This window comes from Eucalyptus grandis, chromosome 3 (genome assembly GCF_016545825.1).
Source record: "Eucalyptus grandis isolate ANBG69807.140 chromosome 3, ASM1654582v1, whole genome shotgun sequence".
NCBI classification, from domain to species: domain Eukaryota; kingdom Viridiplantae; phylum Streptophyta; class Magnoliopsida; order Myrtales; family Myrtaceae; genus Eucalyptus; species Eucalyptus grandis.
Window position 1 is genome coordinate 6,036,355 of NC_052614.1, and position 19,456 is coordinate 6,055,810.

The 19,456-nt window shown below is 37.8% G+C and overlaps 1 protein-coding gene and 1 non-coding gene across 2 annotated transcripts; both read left to right on the plus strand.

The window, feature by feature from the left end:
* Positions 1-494: 494 nt before the first annotated feature.
* Positions 495-4,352, plus strand: LOC104452882. The gene is made up of 4 exons (XR_005549038.1): positions 495-803; positions 1,927-2,162; positions 3,212-3,539; positions 3,883-4,352. It is a non-coding gene; the product is annotated as a protein DMR6-LIKE OXYGENASE 2 (transcript).
* A 7,868-nt stretch (positions 4,353-12,220) lies between these two features.
* Positions 12,221-17,004, plus strand: LOC120291113 (protein DMR6-LIKE OXYGENASE 2-like). The gene is made up of 4 exons (XM_039308072.1): positions 12,221-12,529; positions 14,632-14,867; positions 15,862-16,189; positions 16,535-17,004. Exons 1-4 carry the CDS (start codon positions 12,248-12,250, stop codon positions 16,778-16,780), a joined length of 1,092 nt encoding a protein of 363 aa, XP_039164006.1. The 5' UTR covers positions 12,221-12,247; the 3' UTR covers positions 16,781-17,004.
* Positions 17,005-19,456: the final 2,452 nt, after the last annotated feature.

Consider the following 19,456-nt stretch of genomic DNA (forward strand, 5'->3'; position numbering starts at 1 on the left):
CAGATTAACTACACCTAGATCGTGGAAAGTGGCGGCGAGTTGCAGTTTTCACTATCTAGTGCGCTATGTGACAATAACCATGTATTCATTTAAAGTTAATTCCTGCTATTATCACAACTTGGTTTTGAGGTAATTTAGTGACCAAAAGAGAGATCTCTCCCTTAAATAATACTTTAAACTATAGATAATACGGTATGTCAAGTTTCGCATTGTTTATGAAAATGGCACTATCGTACTATCGCAATTCAATGTGCTTCACGTTGATTATATTTAATTCTCTCTAGTTTGGCATCATTTTATCGTGGGCTAATAAATTTAAAATGTGAAACGGGGATTCTAATGCGGATTTTGTTGGTCGGTTGATTAATCAAGTGGTCACGTGTCATTGGCTATTTAATTAAGTGGTTTGGGTGATAAGATTATCTATCCATTTTCTTATATAAGAGAAATCGGTGCTTAATGATACGTACCATTCGATCATAACAGTGTCATTGCGGCAAAACAGAGTCAGCTTCGCCTCAAATGGATACCATCTCTCCAGTCACTCAACTACATCAAGAAGCTAGTGCTCCTCGGCTTCAAATAACCAGTGCAAAGACTCTAGCTGAATCTTCCAACCTCACTTCCATTCCCTCCCACTACGCCTTCACCACCCCACTTCCGGTGATCAAGCCGTTCATGCCGACCATGATGACTCCATCCCCGTCATTGACTTCTCTCTCCTCTCCTCGAGTAATCCCGATCAACGGTCTAAAGCCATCTCCGATCTTGCAAAGGCTTGTCAAGACTGGGGCGTCTTCATGGTACACATGTTCCTAGCTAGTTCATTATCTGCTTCATAGAACTTTTCCATTTTTAGAACTTGTCACGAACATGTGAAACAAACAATCGGTATCTTCGATCAGCTTTCGCTTGTCAAAGTCGTTGTTAATACCTAAAAAAAAAAAGGAGCACATCTCAAGTGTCAAAACTTGGTACGGGTGGACACATATGTATTAAAACTTTCAAAATGTACACTTGAGTGCAACTTTATTTGAAAATTGGAATCTTAAAGTGCCAACTCTAGCGAAACTTACCAGACATCTAACATAGGTGGCAACCTTGGCCGCAAGGCCTTGCCCTAGATCTGGCCGAAGGCCTAGCAATCAACTAGGGTTGTTGGCCAGTCGCCTGGGGCTCGCGACCCTAGCCGACCCTCACCCCACCGTCGTTGACCCCTTCCGGTGATTGGTGGGGCAAAGCGGCGTGAGGGCCTCCATAGCCCTAGATCTGATTCTTTTTACTTAATTTAGTTTTTAAAATTAAATTAAATTAATATTTATATTAAAAATCAAAATTGTACAAAATCTAGCCATTATCTAGCCAAACATGGATAATTTTAAAAAAAAAAGAATAACCACATTAGTAAAAAATCTCACCAGAAAAAATCACATCAGCTATTTGGCCGGAAATTCTCGCCATTGACACTTAAGTGTTTCTTTTTTCTCCGATCTTGACATTTGTGTATACGCTTTGGAAGTTTTGGTACTTATATATCCACCTGTATCAAGTTTTAAGACTTGGGGTGTCCGTGAGATAAATTGATTTGACTGATTCACCGATGGTTTCATCATGCCGGAGCTAAAGAGAAATAACAAGAAATTATTCTCATGGGTTTTCTTCCTAGAAATTGGGCCAATAACCCCCCTCCTTTTTTGGATTTACTTTGTACTAATACACATGCTGTATTTGCTCAGACTTTTAGCTAGTAATGATATCCTGCTTTCTCGATAAAAAAATAAATAAAAAAAAATTCTATTTTTCGTGATTGGTATCAAAGCTGGAGTCATTCTTCGTCATCAGCATGACATAAACTCTCCATGCATGATTCGACGGTGTGTGCTTTGCTAAGTATTGATAATAGCCCTTGGTTGTATATGTGAGTAGCTGATCAACCACGGAGTGCCTGAGAGTCAAATGAAGGCGACGGTCGACGCGCTGATGGGATTTTTCGATCTGACAGAGGAGGAGAAGAATAAGTTTCTAGGGAAGCACGTGTTGGATCCCATAATATACGGGACGAGCTTTAAAGCTTCGGTCGACAAAGTGCTCCTCTGGAGAGATTTTCTGAAGATGATGGTGCATCCAAAGTTTCACTGCCCTCCCGAGCCAGAAGGATTGAGGTATCCATTCTCTCTCCCTACGTCGGGTTTGCGTGCAAGTTCTCAGTTTGTATATACGTACTGAAATTTCTGTTTTCTTGATATCATTTGTCTATTTAGTTCTTTTCTTCTTTTCGTGGGTGAGTGATCATTAGGTTACAAATAGCGGTAATGACAACTATATTTCCTTACTGTAGCTTTCATGCTACAGTCAAAGCAGCAACTGAACCTTTCCCTTGTGGACATTTTTTTGTCAATCGAGTATAGAATGAAATTACAGAATCTTGAGGGAGCAAAAAATTGAAGAGTACGTACTCTTCTCACCATGTCATGCTAAAATAATGTTCAGGTTATCAATCTTTGGCTTGGTACTTCAGAGTTATTAATGCATCCAGATCTTAGTGCACAGTGTAACACTGTCAGGTACATCAGAAAAAGAAAACATGATGGGGAACTTGAACAAATTCTTCTTGGTAACACAAGAATCCGAATCTTCAACTTGACTATTTCCAACCTCTGTCTATGTATAAGACTGTCCACTTGGTTGGCAGATTTGAGTTCCAAAGTTACCTATATACGACATGACGTGATTTGGATACCAGATTTGCCATATCTACAGGAAGCAATTGACCACTCAATTAATCATGTGGGATCTGAACTTGAACAACCTCAATCCATCTAATGCACAAGCTCTTCAGCATCTTTGGTTCCGGTTTGTTAGTTTTGTGTAATAGATCTATATTTACCTAGAAATCTGGCAGTCTTGAAATATAGCAATGGAAAGTACGTGATTCTTTTGTTAGGATACCATTATTTTGGATCATCTTGATGTCAGACAAGAACAATTTTGTATGCCTAGAAAAATAAGCAAAGTGCGGATTCAATTTGATAGGGCAAAATAATTGGTAATACCCCAGATAAAAGATAAGAGTGATTCAAAGTCTATACTATACTTACTCTTACCAAAAAAAAAAAAAGATAAGAGTGATAGAAACCTGTGAAATCCCTAAAGATGAAAAGAACTCCACCACGGCATTTCCTCTGATAAATGAGAGCAATATTTGTTGCAGTGAAGTTTTAGCAGAGTACACTGGGGAGCTCCGGAAATTAGCCAGGGAATTGCTCAAGGCTATATCGGAGAGCCTAGGACTGGGACCAGGCTATATCGACGAGGCAATGAACATGGATTCAAGCCTACAGATATTAGCAGCGAATCTGTATCCGCCATGCCCACAGCCAGAACTTGCTATGGGCCTACCCTCGCACTCGGACTATGGCCTGTTGACCATCCTCATGCAGAATGACATTGGCGGCCTCCAAGTGAACCATGGCGGGAAGTGGTTCAAAGTTGATCCCATTCCGAATGCCTTTGTGGTCAACACCGCTGATCAGCTCGAGGTAAACATACAAAAATCCATGTTTTATTTTTCCTGCAAGAGAGGTCCAATTAATTATCTGTCCTTGGTTTAAAGAAGGAAAATTTTTATACATAGAACTATAGATGCAGATACGGTGTAGGTATTTATAGAAGGATAATTGTTATACATAGAACTATAGAAAATACAAGTGTCTTAAAAAGTTGCTGAAACGTACTCTATGGTCTTTGTTTCTTTAACCAGATATTAATCAGTAAAAAAGTTGATATGAATCTCTGTGATTTACTCTTGTTTCTCCCATCGAATAGATCAAGCTTATTGCAGATACTATTTTTTTTGTTCTTGACACTTTTCAACTGTGCAAGATTATGAGCAATGGGAAATACAAGAGCGTTCTGCATCGAGCTGTCTTGAACAACAAGACTACAAGGATATCGATCCCTTTTTCTATTGGACCGTCGCCCAACACTGTCGTTGTGCCAGCGGAGCAGCTGGTGGATGGCAAGCACAACCAAGCCACATACATCTCGAGGAATTACAAGGACTACCTGGAATTTAAACAGAGCAGAGTACTCAATAAAGGGTTGTGCCCAAATCAGGTAAAGATATGATTTGTGCAGCCTATTGTTGTGCTGTATTATGTTAAAAATGGATGTGATTGTCTACTGCTTCTAGTCTGTTTGGACTCTTTGGAGAGCAACCTGATGGAACGTTTAATATTATGTGAAGCATTGTGCAAGAACCATACAGTACTGTGGATGTAAGCTAAACCTTCCTGAGATGTATCTTCTTGGCATAATAAATGGAAGTGTGAACTGCATAATGTCTGATTAAACACCGTAAGTTTGTAGTGCTATACCAAATTATGATGGTTGGTCAGCATGAGCATGCAAATTTGCCTGTCTAGATTTTCACGGAAATGGCCACTTGATTGGGCAGAAAATATCGAATACTTGCTGCAACTCAAAGAACTTGTTTCGAATATAATCCCCTTGATAAAAATAATGATATGTTTCTTGAAGGTTAAGAGATGTGTACAATATGAATAAACGGTCAAGATCAAAATGAACATAAGACGGACGGTGAGCATTAGATATGTTGGTTAATCAAAATAGGAAGAAAAAATTTCAATTTGATCCAATGGTGTGTGTAGATGGGGAAAGTAAGGTAACCGAAAGCAACCGCTGGATTAATTGACAACCAAGCAATCAAATTTTATCAACAATGCGTAGCATAGTAGAGGAAAATCCCCCTATATTGCCAGCCACCTAAGGACTTGATTGAGCATGCGACGGTTCGCGGTATCATCCATAGAGAGGCTATGTGATTTGCATGTGAGAAAAGCATGTGCACGGCCCATGAACTCCTATGCTATGCGCTTATTCTGGTGCATGATAGTTCATGGAGATGGAATGGAATGGTCGTGTGATGGCACATTATCTTGGCAGGTGACTGGCACATGATCGAGTCTTGTGAGGCATGTGACTATTGACAATTCAAGATGCACATGTGGCCATAAATTTCAAGCCTTGTGGATGCTTGGGATCTTGTCACGCTACTTATTTGTTATGTCCAAACCTTATCAGTCTCTCACAATCTTGAAATTATTCAAGTTACTATCCAAGTCCATACTATTCTCACATTCTTCAAAAGCATATTGCTGAGTTTATGGAGCTAGTTTCAAACTTCCATATTATTAAAAATTTAATTCTGGGCTCACCCGACCTTTTGGATCCAATTTTGAACTCCAATAATATAGGAAATTCAGATCCCGATCTTATCTTTAAAGTTCAGGTTCCAAGAATGTTGGAATTGTTAGTTCAAGCTCATCTACCCTCCATGATCACGAATTTCCCTCCGGGCTACTTTCAACTTCACATCTGGTCCTGTAACATGGGTTAGTCCTAAAATCCAAGTAAAGTATCCTAGAAAAAAAGATGCAATATAAATATGATGAGGTAAATGATATTCTTTTTATGGGTTGGGATCCCTATTTCTCTGATCCAACATATAGGAGAGGTAAAATTTAGTTGTCAACATCTAAAAGACACTGCTTGTAGTTGTTATTATGTTTGGAAAGTGTAATTTAACAATTGAACATCATACTATAAAATAAAGTGACTCCCACGGAACATTATTTACATCTTGGATAATAACACTTAAGATGGCTGGATTATGATTATTTCATTTGTGATCCAAACAAGCAAATTTGGTAGATCTATCGGGTCAAATCTTAATTTTTTACCTAGTGTGGGTTTGGTTAAATTGATCTTTTGTGGGTTATTAACTTTTTTCTGAAAGTTTGGAAGGGCTCATAGGCTTGAGTTACATTTAAGATTTTCCTTCTTTGAGATATTCATCATACACTGAAGCACCTTGAAAGGGGGCCACGTCACTTGTTTGGTCAATGCAATATAAACATGATGCCTTCGCTTGAGATCTCCAAAAAGAGCCTAAGATTAAACCGATGGATATATTCAATTGAACTCATATTTATTCAAAAGTTTAAGACAATGGTTTATGGATCAATTGAGATATATTAATTGTTTCATTTACACCATATTACCGATGTAAGACTGCTTTTATCCAGCAACCTCATACATGCACCGTAACAATAAGTAGATGGATTAATGACGACCCTAATCAAAGAATAGACAATATATTAATTTAAAAAAGTTATTATAACTTAAGCTCATACTGTGAATATTTCTCACGTACTCTATTCTATGCAATTTCTGTTTATTTTTATTTTTATTTTATAATACTAAGCATGAAGCTTAACGAGAAGCAAGACTCAATTCATAGGGTAGAGGGACGGAGGCAGCAGCCTTTTAGCGGCCTAGGGTACATAAGGGAGATTTAAATGGCCTCTCCTTTCCCAGAATTGGACATATAAGAAACATTTTTTGTGTGTGTCCAAGTGATGTGGCACCTAGTCCCCGCCCTAGGGGGCTAGACATTGGGTTTTTCATAATATTAAGAACAAAACTCAATGAAAAGCCAGACTTAGCTTACGGGCTCGAGAGACAGATACAGGAGCATATATCGGCCTAAGAACCATTCTTTATTATTTTTTAAAGTAAGATCAGTTGTAATTGCAGTCCTTCTATAATTTTATCTTTCATTTTCCACACGCCCACACACACACTTCATCATCATCATCATCATCATACCCAATTTCTCAAATTACATAAACTCGAGGATAAATGTGTTATTAAATAATTAGCATTATATTTCTACGGAAGTGTTTTTTCTTCGTCTCTTTCGTAAGATTTCTAAATTTTATGTAAATATAAATGAAAATCAGCTTTTTATTCACTTTAAAAAAAAAAAAAAAAAAAAAAAAGTCGACCTGTTTTGTTATCCTAAAAATTTCCGATATATCGTACTACTTATGTTGGATAAATAATTCATATAAAAAAGCAAGCATATGGATAGTCAATTTCATATGGCAAAATCTTACTCATCAATCGCAATCAAAATTGAAGAAAAATTGAGTCACGTGCAAATGCATTTATGCACGTGCATCGGCGTATTATAGCAGATATCAATATCATTTCTCTCTTTCTCCCTATGAAGCTCTCTTTGGGTGCATATAGTAACATTTTTGTTCTCAGAACCAATTTCTATTTAGAAATAGTTTTTTCAATTTTTACCCTATATATGAGTTTTTGGGCAAAAGAATACCACTGCGGCATACTTGATTGAGTTTGAGAAATATCAGTTTCATATTTTGATGGGACATCTCTTGTTTTAATCTGTGTTCATTCTCCCAAAGAGATGATTGTGCATCGGTTCATGAAGGGGTACATGTACAATAAATGTTTGAGGAGTGACTAATCCTAGTGGTTTAAACCCAAAGATGATGAATTCATGAAGGTTGGAATATATTTTCATGGTCGATATCATGTGAAATGTGCACAATTGCATGTGATGTGTTTTTTTCAAAGATGTTCATATGATAATGTCTATAATTCTCAGGATTTGTACTTATGCAATTTCAAGATACACAATACTCACATGATCCTAATTGTATACATTGCTTATTTTTAGTCACATTCTTTGTAAAAGATAAGTTTGTTACAATTGAGGTTCTTACTGGATCAAATTTTTAAGAAATGGAAATGTTAATCACTCCTTTAATGGATACCTGTATAAGCATTTTTGGGTTAAGCATATTAGGAGTGTCAGAACTTTCATGCAACACTCACTTAAGTGCTACAAATTTGAAAAATTGATCACTTAAGTGCCATAGACAATCTACCTCATTGGAAAATACAACATGAATACTAGTCGTCCTACGTGGGCATCACCAGCGCTAATGTAAACAATTAATACAAATTCAAAATTAAAATAAAAAAACCACGTCGAAATGGGAAATTAATAAAAATATCCACATAGGAGGATGTACTGGAAATGATACTCAAATAATTGATTTTACTCTAATGTGGCACTTAAGTAAATGGAAAAAAAAAGTTATGGTATTCACTCCATCTATACTTATCTCGTTAAACAATTATGTTGCCACAAAACTTATTGAGGTTTTGCCAACCTACAGTAGGGAATTTGTTCCCCCAAGGGCATGTATCGTTGGTGAAGCCCTCACAACATATGAACTATATGAGGTGCCTTGAAGCGCAATTCCTATTAAGTGACGGGTAGAATATTTTGTAGACAACTTAAATACATGGTAGGGTATTGTAAGAGGTAGAGTGGCTTTGCTATTATGATCCACTGAAATTTAGCCATTGTCGCTCAATTCGTCCCTTCCCCCAAATCCTAACTCCACAACCAACAAATTCCTATTCCCCAAACTAAACTCAAGGGTCGTCATCCATAAGAAGCCGCCAAGTTCTAAGTTCCGAGCATTCTCATTTATTTACGATCAACCAAAACATGTATATGATAAAAGTGATCTTAACAATATTATGTTAGTGTTTTCTAGTACTATGTATTGAAGCAACTCGAGAGCACCCATGACACCAAATGATATCCAACTTTCATTTCATGCGCTTTATATATATTTAATAGTGAATAATCCTCATGCACTTGTTAAAACATGCATTATAAGAAAATTCAACTTTCGAAATACTGATTTCGCATTATACTTAAATAATTTTTTTGTCAGATATTATACTAAAATAATTAATCCATTGAAAATTGTCACAGTTCCTTGAATACTTATTTTATGAGTGTTCCAAAAGTACACATTGATAAAATCCTTAATGTGGTAATATAAATAGATCATTTTTTGACATTGTGGTGCTCTATAGTTGATTTGTTTTCTTTTGTATAGGAGGATGGTAACTGCATGATTATTTTTAAAATCTTTAAGCAACCAATTGTTTTGCCCACATAAATTTCATACTAGATAACACAATCCTATATAAAAAAAGGCCACATCAGAAATAAATAAGTGAAAATAGATAAAAGAAAAGCTCGTCATTTACCTTATATTAGGCTGGTGATTTGTTATAAAATGTCTCAAATTTGAGTTTGCTTGATAAAATCCGGCCCAAATAAAATGTTTCTTGATCGTGAAAAATTGCAAAGAAAGGAAGGTGGGCACATTATTTCTTTACTGGAATCGGTCGAGCCATAGAGGAAGAGGAGAGTAGATCTGTGTCAGAGGAGGGAGAGGAAAGTGCAAGATGTTGACCGAATCTCACTTTAATTTGCTTCCTTATCCGGTACGTACGTGTAGCTTTTTTTTTTTTTTTGGTCGAAACGTGGGTGTAACTTATCTTCAAGGATTTGGTGCACTTCTCTTCCCCAGGCTGTTATTTAAATCTTTATTTTTCGTGTGATATGCTTGCGCATATATATATATTGCAAGTAACACTGCAATAGAGCCTTGGAGAGTCGTGAGTCGTTTTCTGTGCTAGTGCTAGGTGTGCCGTCGTTAACAATAGAGCCTTGAAGCTTCGCTTTCTGTGCCAGTACCAGGTGTGCGCCAGTGCCAGGTGTGCCATCGTTGACATTTGGGCCTGAAGCTTCGCTTTCTGTACCTGTACTGGGGCATGCCGTGCGCCAGTGCTAGGCATGCCATCGTTGACAATAAGGCCTTGAAGCATCGTTTTTTTGCGCTAGTGCCAGGTGTGCCATTGTGGACGAAGAAATATTCAAGCGCCATTTAAGAGTATTTGGCCGTGGGTTTCTTAGTTGGGTTTGCTCCTACGATTACAGCAAGAATTTTTAGTATTTGTAGCCGATTAAATTATTATGATGAGAATTTGTATATAGTTCTTTTGTGAGACTAAAAAATTATTTCGTGAGAAATTTGAAGCTAAATACTGAAAGAATTTGAGTGTGGTTGTAATTTTTACTATATCGCTTGATCTACAATAAAATTTAACACTACTTTCCCTATATACATATATCATTACCATCGAATCACGTAAATTTAATGTTTGATTTATTTTTTCATTCTGTCTATTTTATTGTACGGTTGCTTGTTTTCCACAACAATTCCCTTTAAAAATTTTCAAATGATGAATAGTTTTCTCGTTAAAAAAGTGCAATCTATATAGTGGAAAGTAGTAGATAGGGGCAATTAATGGAGGTTGTCATTTTCAAGTGCTAAATGACAATAGCGCATGGATTCATTTAAAGTTAATTCAATCTACTAAAAGTTATTTCGAGCTACAAACACAACTTAATTAGAAGATAACTTAGGTAGAGAGACCAAAAGAGAATTCTCTCCCTAAAATTACCCATTTTATATGATAATGGTATTATCATAATTCAATGGGCTTCACATTGAGAATTATTCTATTCTCTCGAACTATCAATTAGGTTGGTGTCATTTTATCAATGGAAAATAAATTTATAATGTAGATACAGGAGTTTTAATGTGGATTTGTTGGTCACTTGATTGATAAAGGGGCCATGCATAACCATGACAATTTAATTAAATGATTAGGTAGTATATCTATCTATTCCTTTTCTTGTTCACTTAAATGTTGCTTAATGATACCTAACATTTGATTCGGCTCTTCCCTCTCTCTCTCTAATGGCGATTTTTTTACGATGTTTTACTTGGCAATCATATAACTTTATTCCTCCCATCAAACGCAAAAGGGTAGCCCAAGTCCATCACATCAAACTCGGAAGTATCCAAAATTCAGAAAATGAGCAGAATATAATAGAATGACAACGAAAAGAAAATTAACAAGTGAACTTACTATTTGAACATGCCCGAGTGAGTAATACTCACTTTTATTTTAGGGTTCTTTCTAATAAGAACATATCTAGGAAGAAGTCGCTAAGAAGTACAAACCACAATGTCAAGATCTTGCTTGAAAAGATCCTCCATTGGTCTGCTGGAATCAAGAAAAGCTTAATAGACAAAATATAGTTCTGTGGAAAGATGTAGTTGGTGAAAAATGCCACACTTGATAGGGAAAGCACAAGTGACCGAAGGTGCTCAAACAATTGCGATCAAAAGAGGCTACCAGTAAAGTGACCTGTTTTGTTGGGTAAGCATTGCCATTCGATGTGTGATCCAAAGTGATGTATCAATGGTTAAGGAAAGCAACAAAACAGCTCACAACAAGGGCATTGTGGAATTAAGTTGGGGATAATGTCACAGTCCATGATTTTCTCATACTCGTGAACCCTTGTGAATGGAGCTTGGGGTTGGAGGGATGAAACAATTGATCCATGGGAGTAGAGTCAGAATGGTTGGTGCTAGGAGTTCTAGAATAAAACGAATTTATCTCTACAAAGCTTTGAAAGTGGGATTGATCTCCCATACACAAACTAGTCGGGAACCGATGCCGCTCTCCTAATAAAGTCACGGAGGGCAAATCGTTTGTTGAGCCTAAAGTGGTATTAGCAACTATATGCTCAAACTAAGCTGAGCATGGTACAACCTAGTACGAGAAAGTTATTCGTTGTATTATTCTCTAGAACAACTATAAAAAAGGCTGGCCTAGTGTTGCCGCTCACGAAGCGCGCACAAGCTATTTTGAGGTCAAGGAACTGCCAACTCGCGACAATCAGCGCAACCATGACTTCTTCAGTTGTTGAATCCAATGAGTTGGAAGTGATGTTGCACTCATGTCACTAACTTTAAATTGGGCGAGCAATCCTTTTCAAAAAATTTCAAATGATAAATAGTTTGCTCGTTAAAAGGTGCAATTACATAATTTAATTATATATATTTTTTTGACATTTGATTAACTGCACTCTTTTTTTGTTCGCAGATTAACTACACCTAGATAATGGAAAGTGGCGGCGAGTTGCAGTTTTCGCTCTCCAGTGCACTATGTGACAATAACCCATTGATTCATTTCAAGTTATTTCCAGCTATTATCACAACTTGGTTTTGAGGTAATTTAGTGACCAAAAGAGTGATCTCTCCCTTAAAGAATACTATAGACTATAGATAATACGGTAGGTCAAGTTTCGCATTGTTTATGAAAATGGCACCATCGTACTATCGCAATTCGATGTGCTTCACGTTAATTATATTTAATTCTCTCTAGTTTGGCATTATTTTATCGTGGGCTAATAAATTTAAATTGTGAAGCGGGTATTCTAATGCGGATTTTGTTGGTCGGTTGATTAATCAAGCGTTGACGTGTAACCATTGGCTATTTAATTAAATGGTTTGGGTGATAAGATTATCTATCCATTTTCTTATATAAGAGAAATCGGTGCTTAATGATACGTACCATTCGATCACAACAGTATCATTGCGGCAAAACAGAGTCAGCTTTGCCTCAAATGGATACCATCTCTCCAGTCACTAAACTACATACAGAAGCTAGTGCTCCTCGGCTTCAAATAAAGAGTGCAAAGACTCTAGCTGAATCTTCCAACCTCACTTCCATTCCCGCCCACTACGCCTTCACCACCCCCACTTCCGGTGAGCAAGCCGTTCATGCCGACCATGATGACCCCATCCCCGTCATCGACTTCTCTCTCCTCTCCTCGAGTAATCCCGATCAACGGTCTAAAGCCGTCTCCGATCTTGCAAAGGCTTGTCAAGACTGGGGCGTCTTCATGGTACACATGTTCCTAGCTAGTTCATTATCTGCTTTATAGAACTTTTCTTTTTTTTAGATCTTATCACGAACATGTGAAACAAACCATTGGTATCTTCGATCAGCTTTCGCTTGTCAAAGTCGTTATTAATACTTAAATGATACAAGGAGTACACCTCAACTGTCAAAACTCGGTACGCGTGGACACATATGTATTAAAACTTTCAAAATGTACAATTGAGTGCAACTTTATTTGAAAATTGGACACTTAAAGTGCCAACTTTGGTGAAACTTACTAGACATTTGACGTAGGTGGCGACCTTGGCCACAAGGCCTTGAAGGCCTAGCAATCAACCAGGGTTGTTGGCCAATGGCCCGGGGCTTGTGACCCTAGCCAACCCTCACCCCACCATCATAGACCCCTTCTGGTGATGATGGGGCAACGGCAGTCTATGTTGCACGAACACGTTACACGTGCTTTCGTGTCATGTCCTACATGTGTCGGAGCGTGTTGGACACGTCGACACGCTCGGACACGCTTGAACACGCGTTGACTGTGTGTCAAATTTGTCGACACGTTGTCCACTTTTGTCGACACGTGTCGACAAGCGTGTCTGAAAAGACAATGGAGGGTGGAGGGGAGGGCGAGGAAGTAGAGACGAGGCCGTGAGCGACGTCGAGAGACAGCCAGAGAAAGAGTAGAGACTGAGGCGAGGGCTGCCACTCTATGATGCTACGATGGATCGGTGATGAGGCTGCAGCTGCGAGGGAGGAAGGGCTAGAGACAAGGTGGTGAATGATTGTGATGAGGACCGAGAGCAAGCAGAGATCGAGAGGAAGAGGAGAGGAAAGGGGTCGTGCGGTGAGGAGGAGGAGAAGAAGCGCTGCTAGGGTTTTGAGAAGGAAAATAAAAGGATAGAAAATGGACTTGGCTTGTTGAAGGGAGGGGAAAGTGACAGGAGGGAGGGGGAAGTGACAGGCTGATAGCCTGTCAGGTGGTGGGGAGGGAAAAAAGAGAAAAAAATTGGGGGTGGGGGAAAGAGATGAGGGAAAAAAGGGAGTTTGGGCAGGGGTTGGGGTTTTTTTATTTAATCGAAAAAATTATTAAATGTAATTAAAAAGTAATTTTGGGAGTTTGGGCAGGGGGTTGGGGGTTTTTTTATTTAATTGAAAAATTATTAAATGAAATTAAAAAGTAATTTTGAAAAATAAAAGTACTGTATGTTGAATGATTATTGTAAATTGATTGTAGCTTCTTATTTTTAATGAATTAATTATTTATAAATATGAATCAAATTAATAAAAATAAAAATATTCATTCAATATACAACATGTTACAGCGTGTCGGAATTTTCTATTTTTGAGAAATGACGTGTCGACGTATCATGTCGTGTTGTGTTGCGTGTCCGTGTCACATGTTGATACAACATAGGGAGTAGTGAGGGTCTCCATAGCCCTAGATCTCGATTCTTTTTACTTAATTTTGCTTTTAAAATTAAATTAAATTATTTGTATTAAAAATCAAATTTGTACCAAAACGACATCATTTTTGGATTATCTAGCCACATCAGTACCACATAGATATTTAAAAAAAAGAATTACCACATTAGTAAAAAATCTCACCAGAAAAAATCACATCAGCTGTTTGGCCGGAAATTCTTGCTATTGACACTTAAGTGTTTCTTTCTTCTCTGATCTTGACATTTATGTATATGCTTTGGAAGTTTTGGTACTTATATCTCCACCTGTATCAAGTTTTAAGACTTGGGGTGTCTGTGAGATAAATTGATTTGACTTATTCAACCGATGGTTTCATCATGCCGGAGCTAAAGAGAAATAACGAGAAATTATTCTCATGGGTTTTCTTCCCAGAAACTAGGCCAATAACCCCCTCTTTGCTCTTTTGGATTTATTTTGTACCGATGCACATGCTATATTTGCTCCGACTTTTAGCTCGTAATGATATCCTGCTTTCTCAATTAAAAAAAAAATCTATTTTTCGTGATTGGTATCAAAGCTGGAGTCATTCTTCGTCATCAACATGACATAAACTCTCTATACATGATTCGACGGTGTGTTGCTTGCTAAGTATTGATAAGAGCCCTTGGTTGTATATGTGAGTAGCTGATCAACCACGGAGTGCCTGAGAGTCAAATGAAGGCGACGGTCGACGCGCTGATGGGATTTTTCGATCTGACAGAGCAGGAGAAGAATAAGTTTCTAGGGAAGCACATGTTGGATCCCATAATATACGGGACGAGCTTTAAAGCTTCGATCGACAAAGTGCTCCTCTGGAGAGATCTTCTGAGGATGATGGTGCATCCAAAGTTTCACTGCCCTCCCAAGCCAGAAGGATTGAGGTATCCATTCTCTCTCCCTACGTCGGTTTTGCGTGCAAGTTCTCAGTTTGCATATACGTACTGAAATTTCATTTTCTTGATATCATTTGTCTATTTAGTTCTTTTCTTCTTTTCGTGGGTGAGTGATCATTAGGTTACAAATAGCGGTAATGACAACTATATTTCCTTACTGTAGCTTTGATGCTACAGTCCAAGCAGCAACTGAACCTTTCCCTTGTGGACATTTTTTGTCAATCGAGTATAGAATGAAATTACAGAATCTCGAGGGAGCAAAAAATTGAAGAGTACGTACTCTTCTCACCATGTCGTCCTAAAATAATGTTCAGGGTTATCAATCTTTGGCTTGGTACTTCAGAGTTATTAATTTATCCAGATCTTAGTGCACAGTGTAACACTGTCAGGTACATCAGAAAAAGAAAACATGACGGGGAACTTGAACAAATTCTTCTTGGTAACACAAGAATCCGAATCTTCAACTTGACTATTTCCAATCTCTGTCTATGTATAAGACTGTCCACTTGGTTGGCAGATTTGAGTTCCAAAGTTACCTTAATACGACACGAGGTGATTTAGATAGCAGATTTGCCATATCTACAGGAAGCAATTGACCACTCAATTAATCATGTGGGATCTGAACTTGAACAACCTCAATCCATCTGATGCGCAAGCTCTTCAGCATCTTTGGTTCTGGTTTGTTAGTTTTGTATAACAGACCTATATTTACCTAGAAATCTGGCAGTCTTGAAATATAGCAATGGAAAGTACGCGATTCTTTTGTTAGGATACCATCATTTTGGATCATCTTGATGTTTGACAAGAACAATTTTGTATGCCTAGAAAAATAAGCAAAGTGTGGATTCAATTTGATAGGGCAGAATAATTGGTAATACCCCAGATAAAAGATAAGAGTGATAGAAACCTATGAAATCCCTAAAGATGAAAAGAATTCCACCACGGCATTTCCTCTGATAAATGAGAGCAATATTTGTTGCAGTGAAGTTTTAGCAGAGTACTCTGGGGAGCTCCGGAAATTAGCCAGGGAATTGCTCAAGGCTATATCGGAGAGCCTAGGACTCGGATCAGGCTATATCGATGAGGCAATGAACATGGATTCAAGCCTACAGATATTAGCAGCGAATCTGTACCCGCCATGCCCACAGCCAGAACTTGCTATGGGCCTACCCTCGCACTCGGACTTTGGCCTGTTGACCATCCTCATGCAGAATGACATTGGCGGCCTCCAAGTGAACCATGGCGGGAAGTGGGTCAAAGTTGATCCCATTCCGAATGCCTTTGTGGTCAACACCGCTGATCAGCTCGAGGTAAACATACAAAAATCCAAGTTTCATCTGTCCTGCGAGAGAGGTCAATTAATTTATCTGTCTTTGGTTTAAAGAAGGAAAATTTTTATACATAGAACTATAGATGCAGATACAGCGTAGGTATTTATAGAAGGAAAATTGTTATACATAGAACTATAGAAAATACAAGTGTCTTAAAAATTTGCTGAAACGTACTCTATGGTCTTTGTTACTTTAACCAGATATTAATCAGCAAAAAAGTTGATACGAATCTCTGTGATTTACTCTTGTTTCTCCCATCGAACAGATCAAGCTTATTACAGATACTATTTTCATTTTGTTCTTGACACTTTTCAACTGTGCAAGATTATGAGCAATGGGAAATACAAGAGCGTTCTGCATCAAGCTGTCTTGAACAACAAGACTACAAGGATATCGATCCCTTTTTCTATTGGACCATCGCTCAACACTGTCGTTGTGCCAGCGGAGCAGCTGGTGGATGGCAAGCACAACCAAGCCACATACATCTCGAGGAATTACAAGGACTACCTGGAATTTAAACAGAGCAGAGTACTCAATAAAGGGTTGTGCCCAAATCAGGTAAAGATATGATTTGTGTAGCCTATTGTTATGCTGTATTATGTTAAAAATGGATGCGATTGTCTCCTGCTTCTAGTCTGTTTGGACTCTTTGGAGAGCAACCTGATGGAACGTTTAATATTATGTGATGCATTGTGCAAGAACCATACAGTACTGTGGATGTAAGCTAAACCTTCCTGAGATGTATCTTCTTGGCATAATAAATGGAAGTGAGAACTGCATAATGTCTGATTAAACACCGTAAGTCTGTAGTGCTATACCAAATTATGATGGTTGGTCAGCATGAGCATGCAAATTTGCCTGTCTAGATTTTCACGGAAATGGCCACTTGATTGGGCAGAAAATATCGAATACTCGCTGCAACTCAAAGAACTTGTTTCGAATATAATCCCCTTGACAAAAATAATGATATGTTTCTTGAAGGATAAGAGTAGAGGTGTTAAATGGGTAGACAACCCATTTATCGACCCATATTTGCTTCAATGGGTCGTTAATGGGTCAACCCTTTTTTCCCAAGACACCCATAATGGGTTTTAAAAATAAAAGGACTGGGTCTTAAATGGGTCTACTATATACCCATTTAAGATTCATTTACCAACCCATCAAAATAAATCCAGTAAGAGATGTGTACAATATGAATCAACGGTCAAGATCAAAATGAACATAAGACGGACGGTGAGCATTAGATATGGTGGTTAATCAAAATAGGAAGAAAAAATTTCAATTTGATCCAACGGTGTGTGTAGATGGGGAAAGTAAGGTAACCGAAAGCAACCGCTGGATTAATTGACAACCAAGCAATCAAATTTTATCAACAATGCATAGCATAGTAGGGGAAAATCCCCCTATATTGCCGGCCACCTAAGGACTTGATTGATCATACGACGGTTCGTGCTATCATCCATAGAGAGGCTATGTGATTTGCATGTGAGAAAAGCATGTGCACGGCCCATGAACTCCTATGCTATGCGCTTATTCTGGTGCATGATAGTTCATGGAGATGCAATGGAATGGTCGTGCGGATGGCACATTATCTTGGCAGGTGACTGGCACATGATCCAGTCTTGTGAGGCATGTGACTATTGACCATGCAAGATGCACATGTGGCCATAAATTTCAAGGATCGTGGAAGCTCAAGATCTTGTCACATGGTGACATGCAATGCTACTTATTTGTTATGTCCAGACCTTATCAGTCTCTCACAATTTTGAAATTATTCAAGTTACTATCAATGTCCTTACTATTCCCACATTCTTCAAAAGCATATTGTTGAGTTTATGGAACTAGTTTCGAACTTCCATATTATTAAAAATTTAATTATGGGCTCACCCTACCTTTCAGATCCAATTTTGAACTCCAATAATAGAGGAAATTCAGATCCCGATCTTATCTTTAAAGTTCAGGTTCCAAGAATGTTGGAATTGTTAGTTCATGCTCATCTACCCTCCATGATCACGAATTTCCCTCCGGGCTACTTTCAACTTCACATCTGGTCCTGTAACATGGGTTAGTCCTAAAATCCAAGTAAAGTATCCTAGAAAAAAAGATGCAATATAAATATGATGAGGTAAATGATATTCTTTTTATGGGTTGGGATCCCTATTTCTCTGATGCAATATATAGGAGAGGTAAAATTTAGTTGTCAACATCTAAAAGACACTGCTTGTAGTTTGATAATGTTTGGAAGGTGTAATTTAACAATTGAACATCATACTATAAAATAAAGTGACTCCCACAGGACATTATTTACATCTTGGATAATAACACTTAAAGATGGTCGGATTATGATTATTTCATTTGTGATCCAAACAAGCAAATTTGGTAGATCTGTCGGGTCAAATCTTAATTTTTTACCTAGTGTGGGTTTGGTTAAATTGATATTTTGTGGGTTATTAACTTTTTTCTGAAAGTTTGGAAGGGCTCATAGGCTTGAGTTACATTTAAGATTTTCCTTCTTTGAGATATTCATCATACACTGAAGCACCTTGAAAGGGGCCACGTCACTTGTTTGGTCAATGCAATATAAACATGATGCCTTCGCTTGAGATCTCAAAAAGAGCCTAAGATTAAACCGATGGATATATTCAATTGAACTCATATTTATTCAAAAGTTTAAGATAATGGTTTATGGATCAATTGAGATATATTAATTGTTTCATTTACACCATATTACCGATGTAAGACTGCTTTTATCCAGCAACCTCATACATGCACCGTAACAATAAGTAGATGGATTAATGACGACCCTAATCAAAGAATAGACAATATATTAATTTAAAAAGTTATTATAACTTAAGCTCATACTGTGAATATTTCTCACGTACTCTATTCTATGCAATTTCTGTTTATTTTTATTTTTATTTTATAATACTAAGCATGAAGCTTAACGAGAAGCAAGACTCAATTCATAGGGTAGAGGGACGGAGGCAGCAGCCTTTAGCGGCCTAGGGTACATAAGGGGAGATTTAAATGGCCTCTCCTTTCCCAGAATTGGACATATAAGAAACATTTTTTGTGTGTGTCCAAGTGATGTGGCACCTAGTCCCCGCCCTAGGGGGCTAGACATTGGGTTTTTCATAATATTAAGAACAAAACTCAATGAAAAGCCAGACTTAGCTTACGGGCTCGAGAGACAGATACAGTGAGCATATATCGGCCTAAGAACCATTCTTTATTATTTTTTAAAGT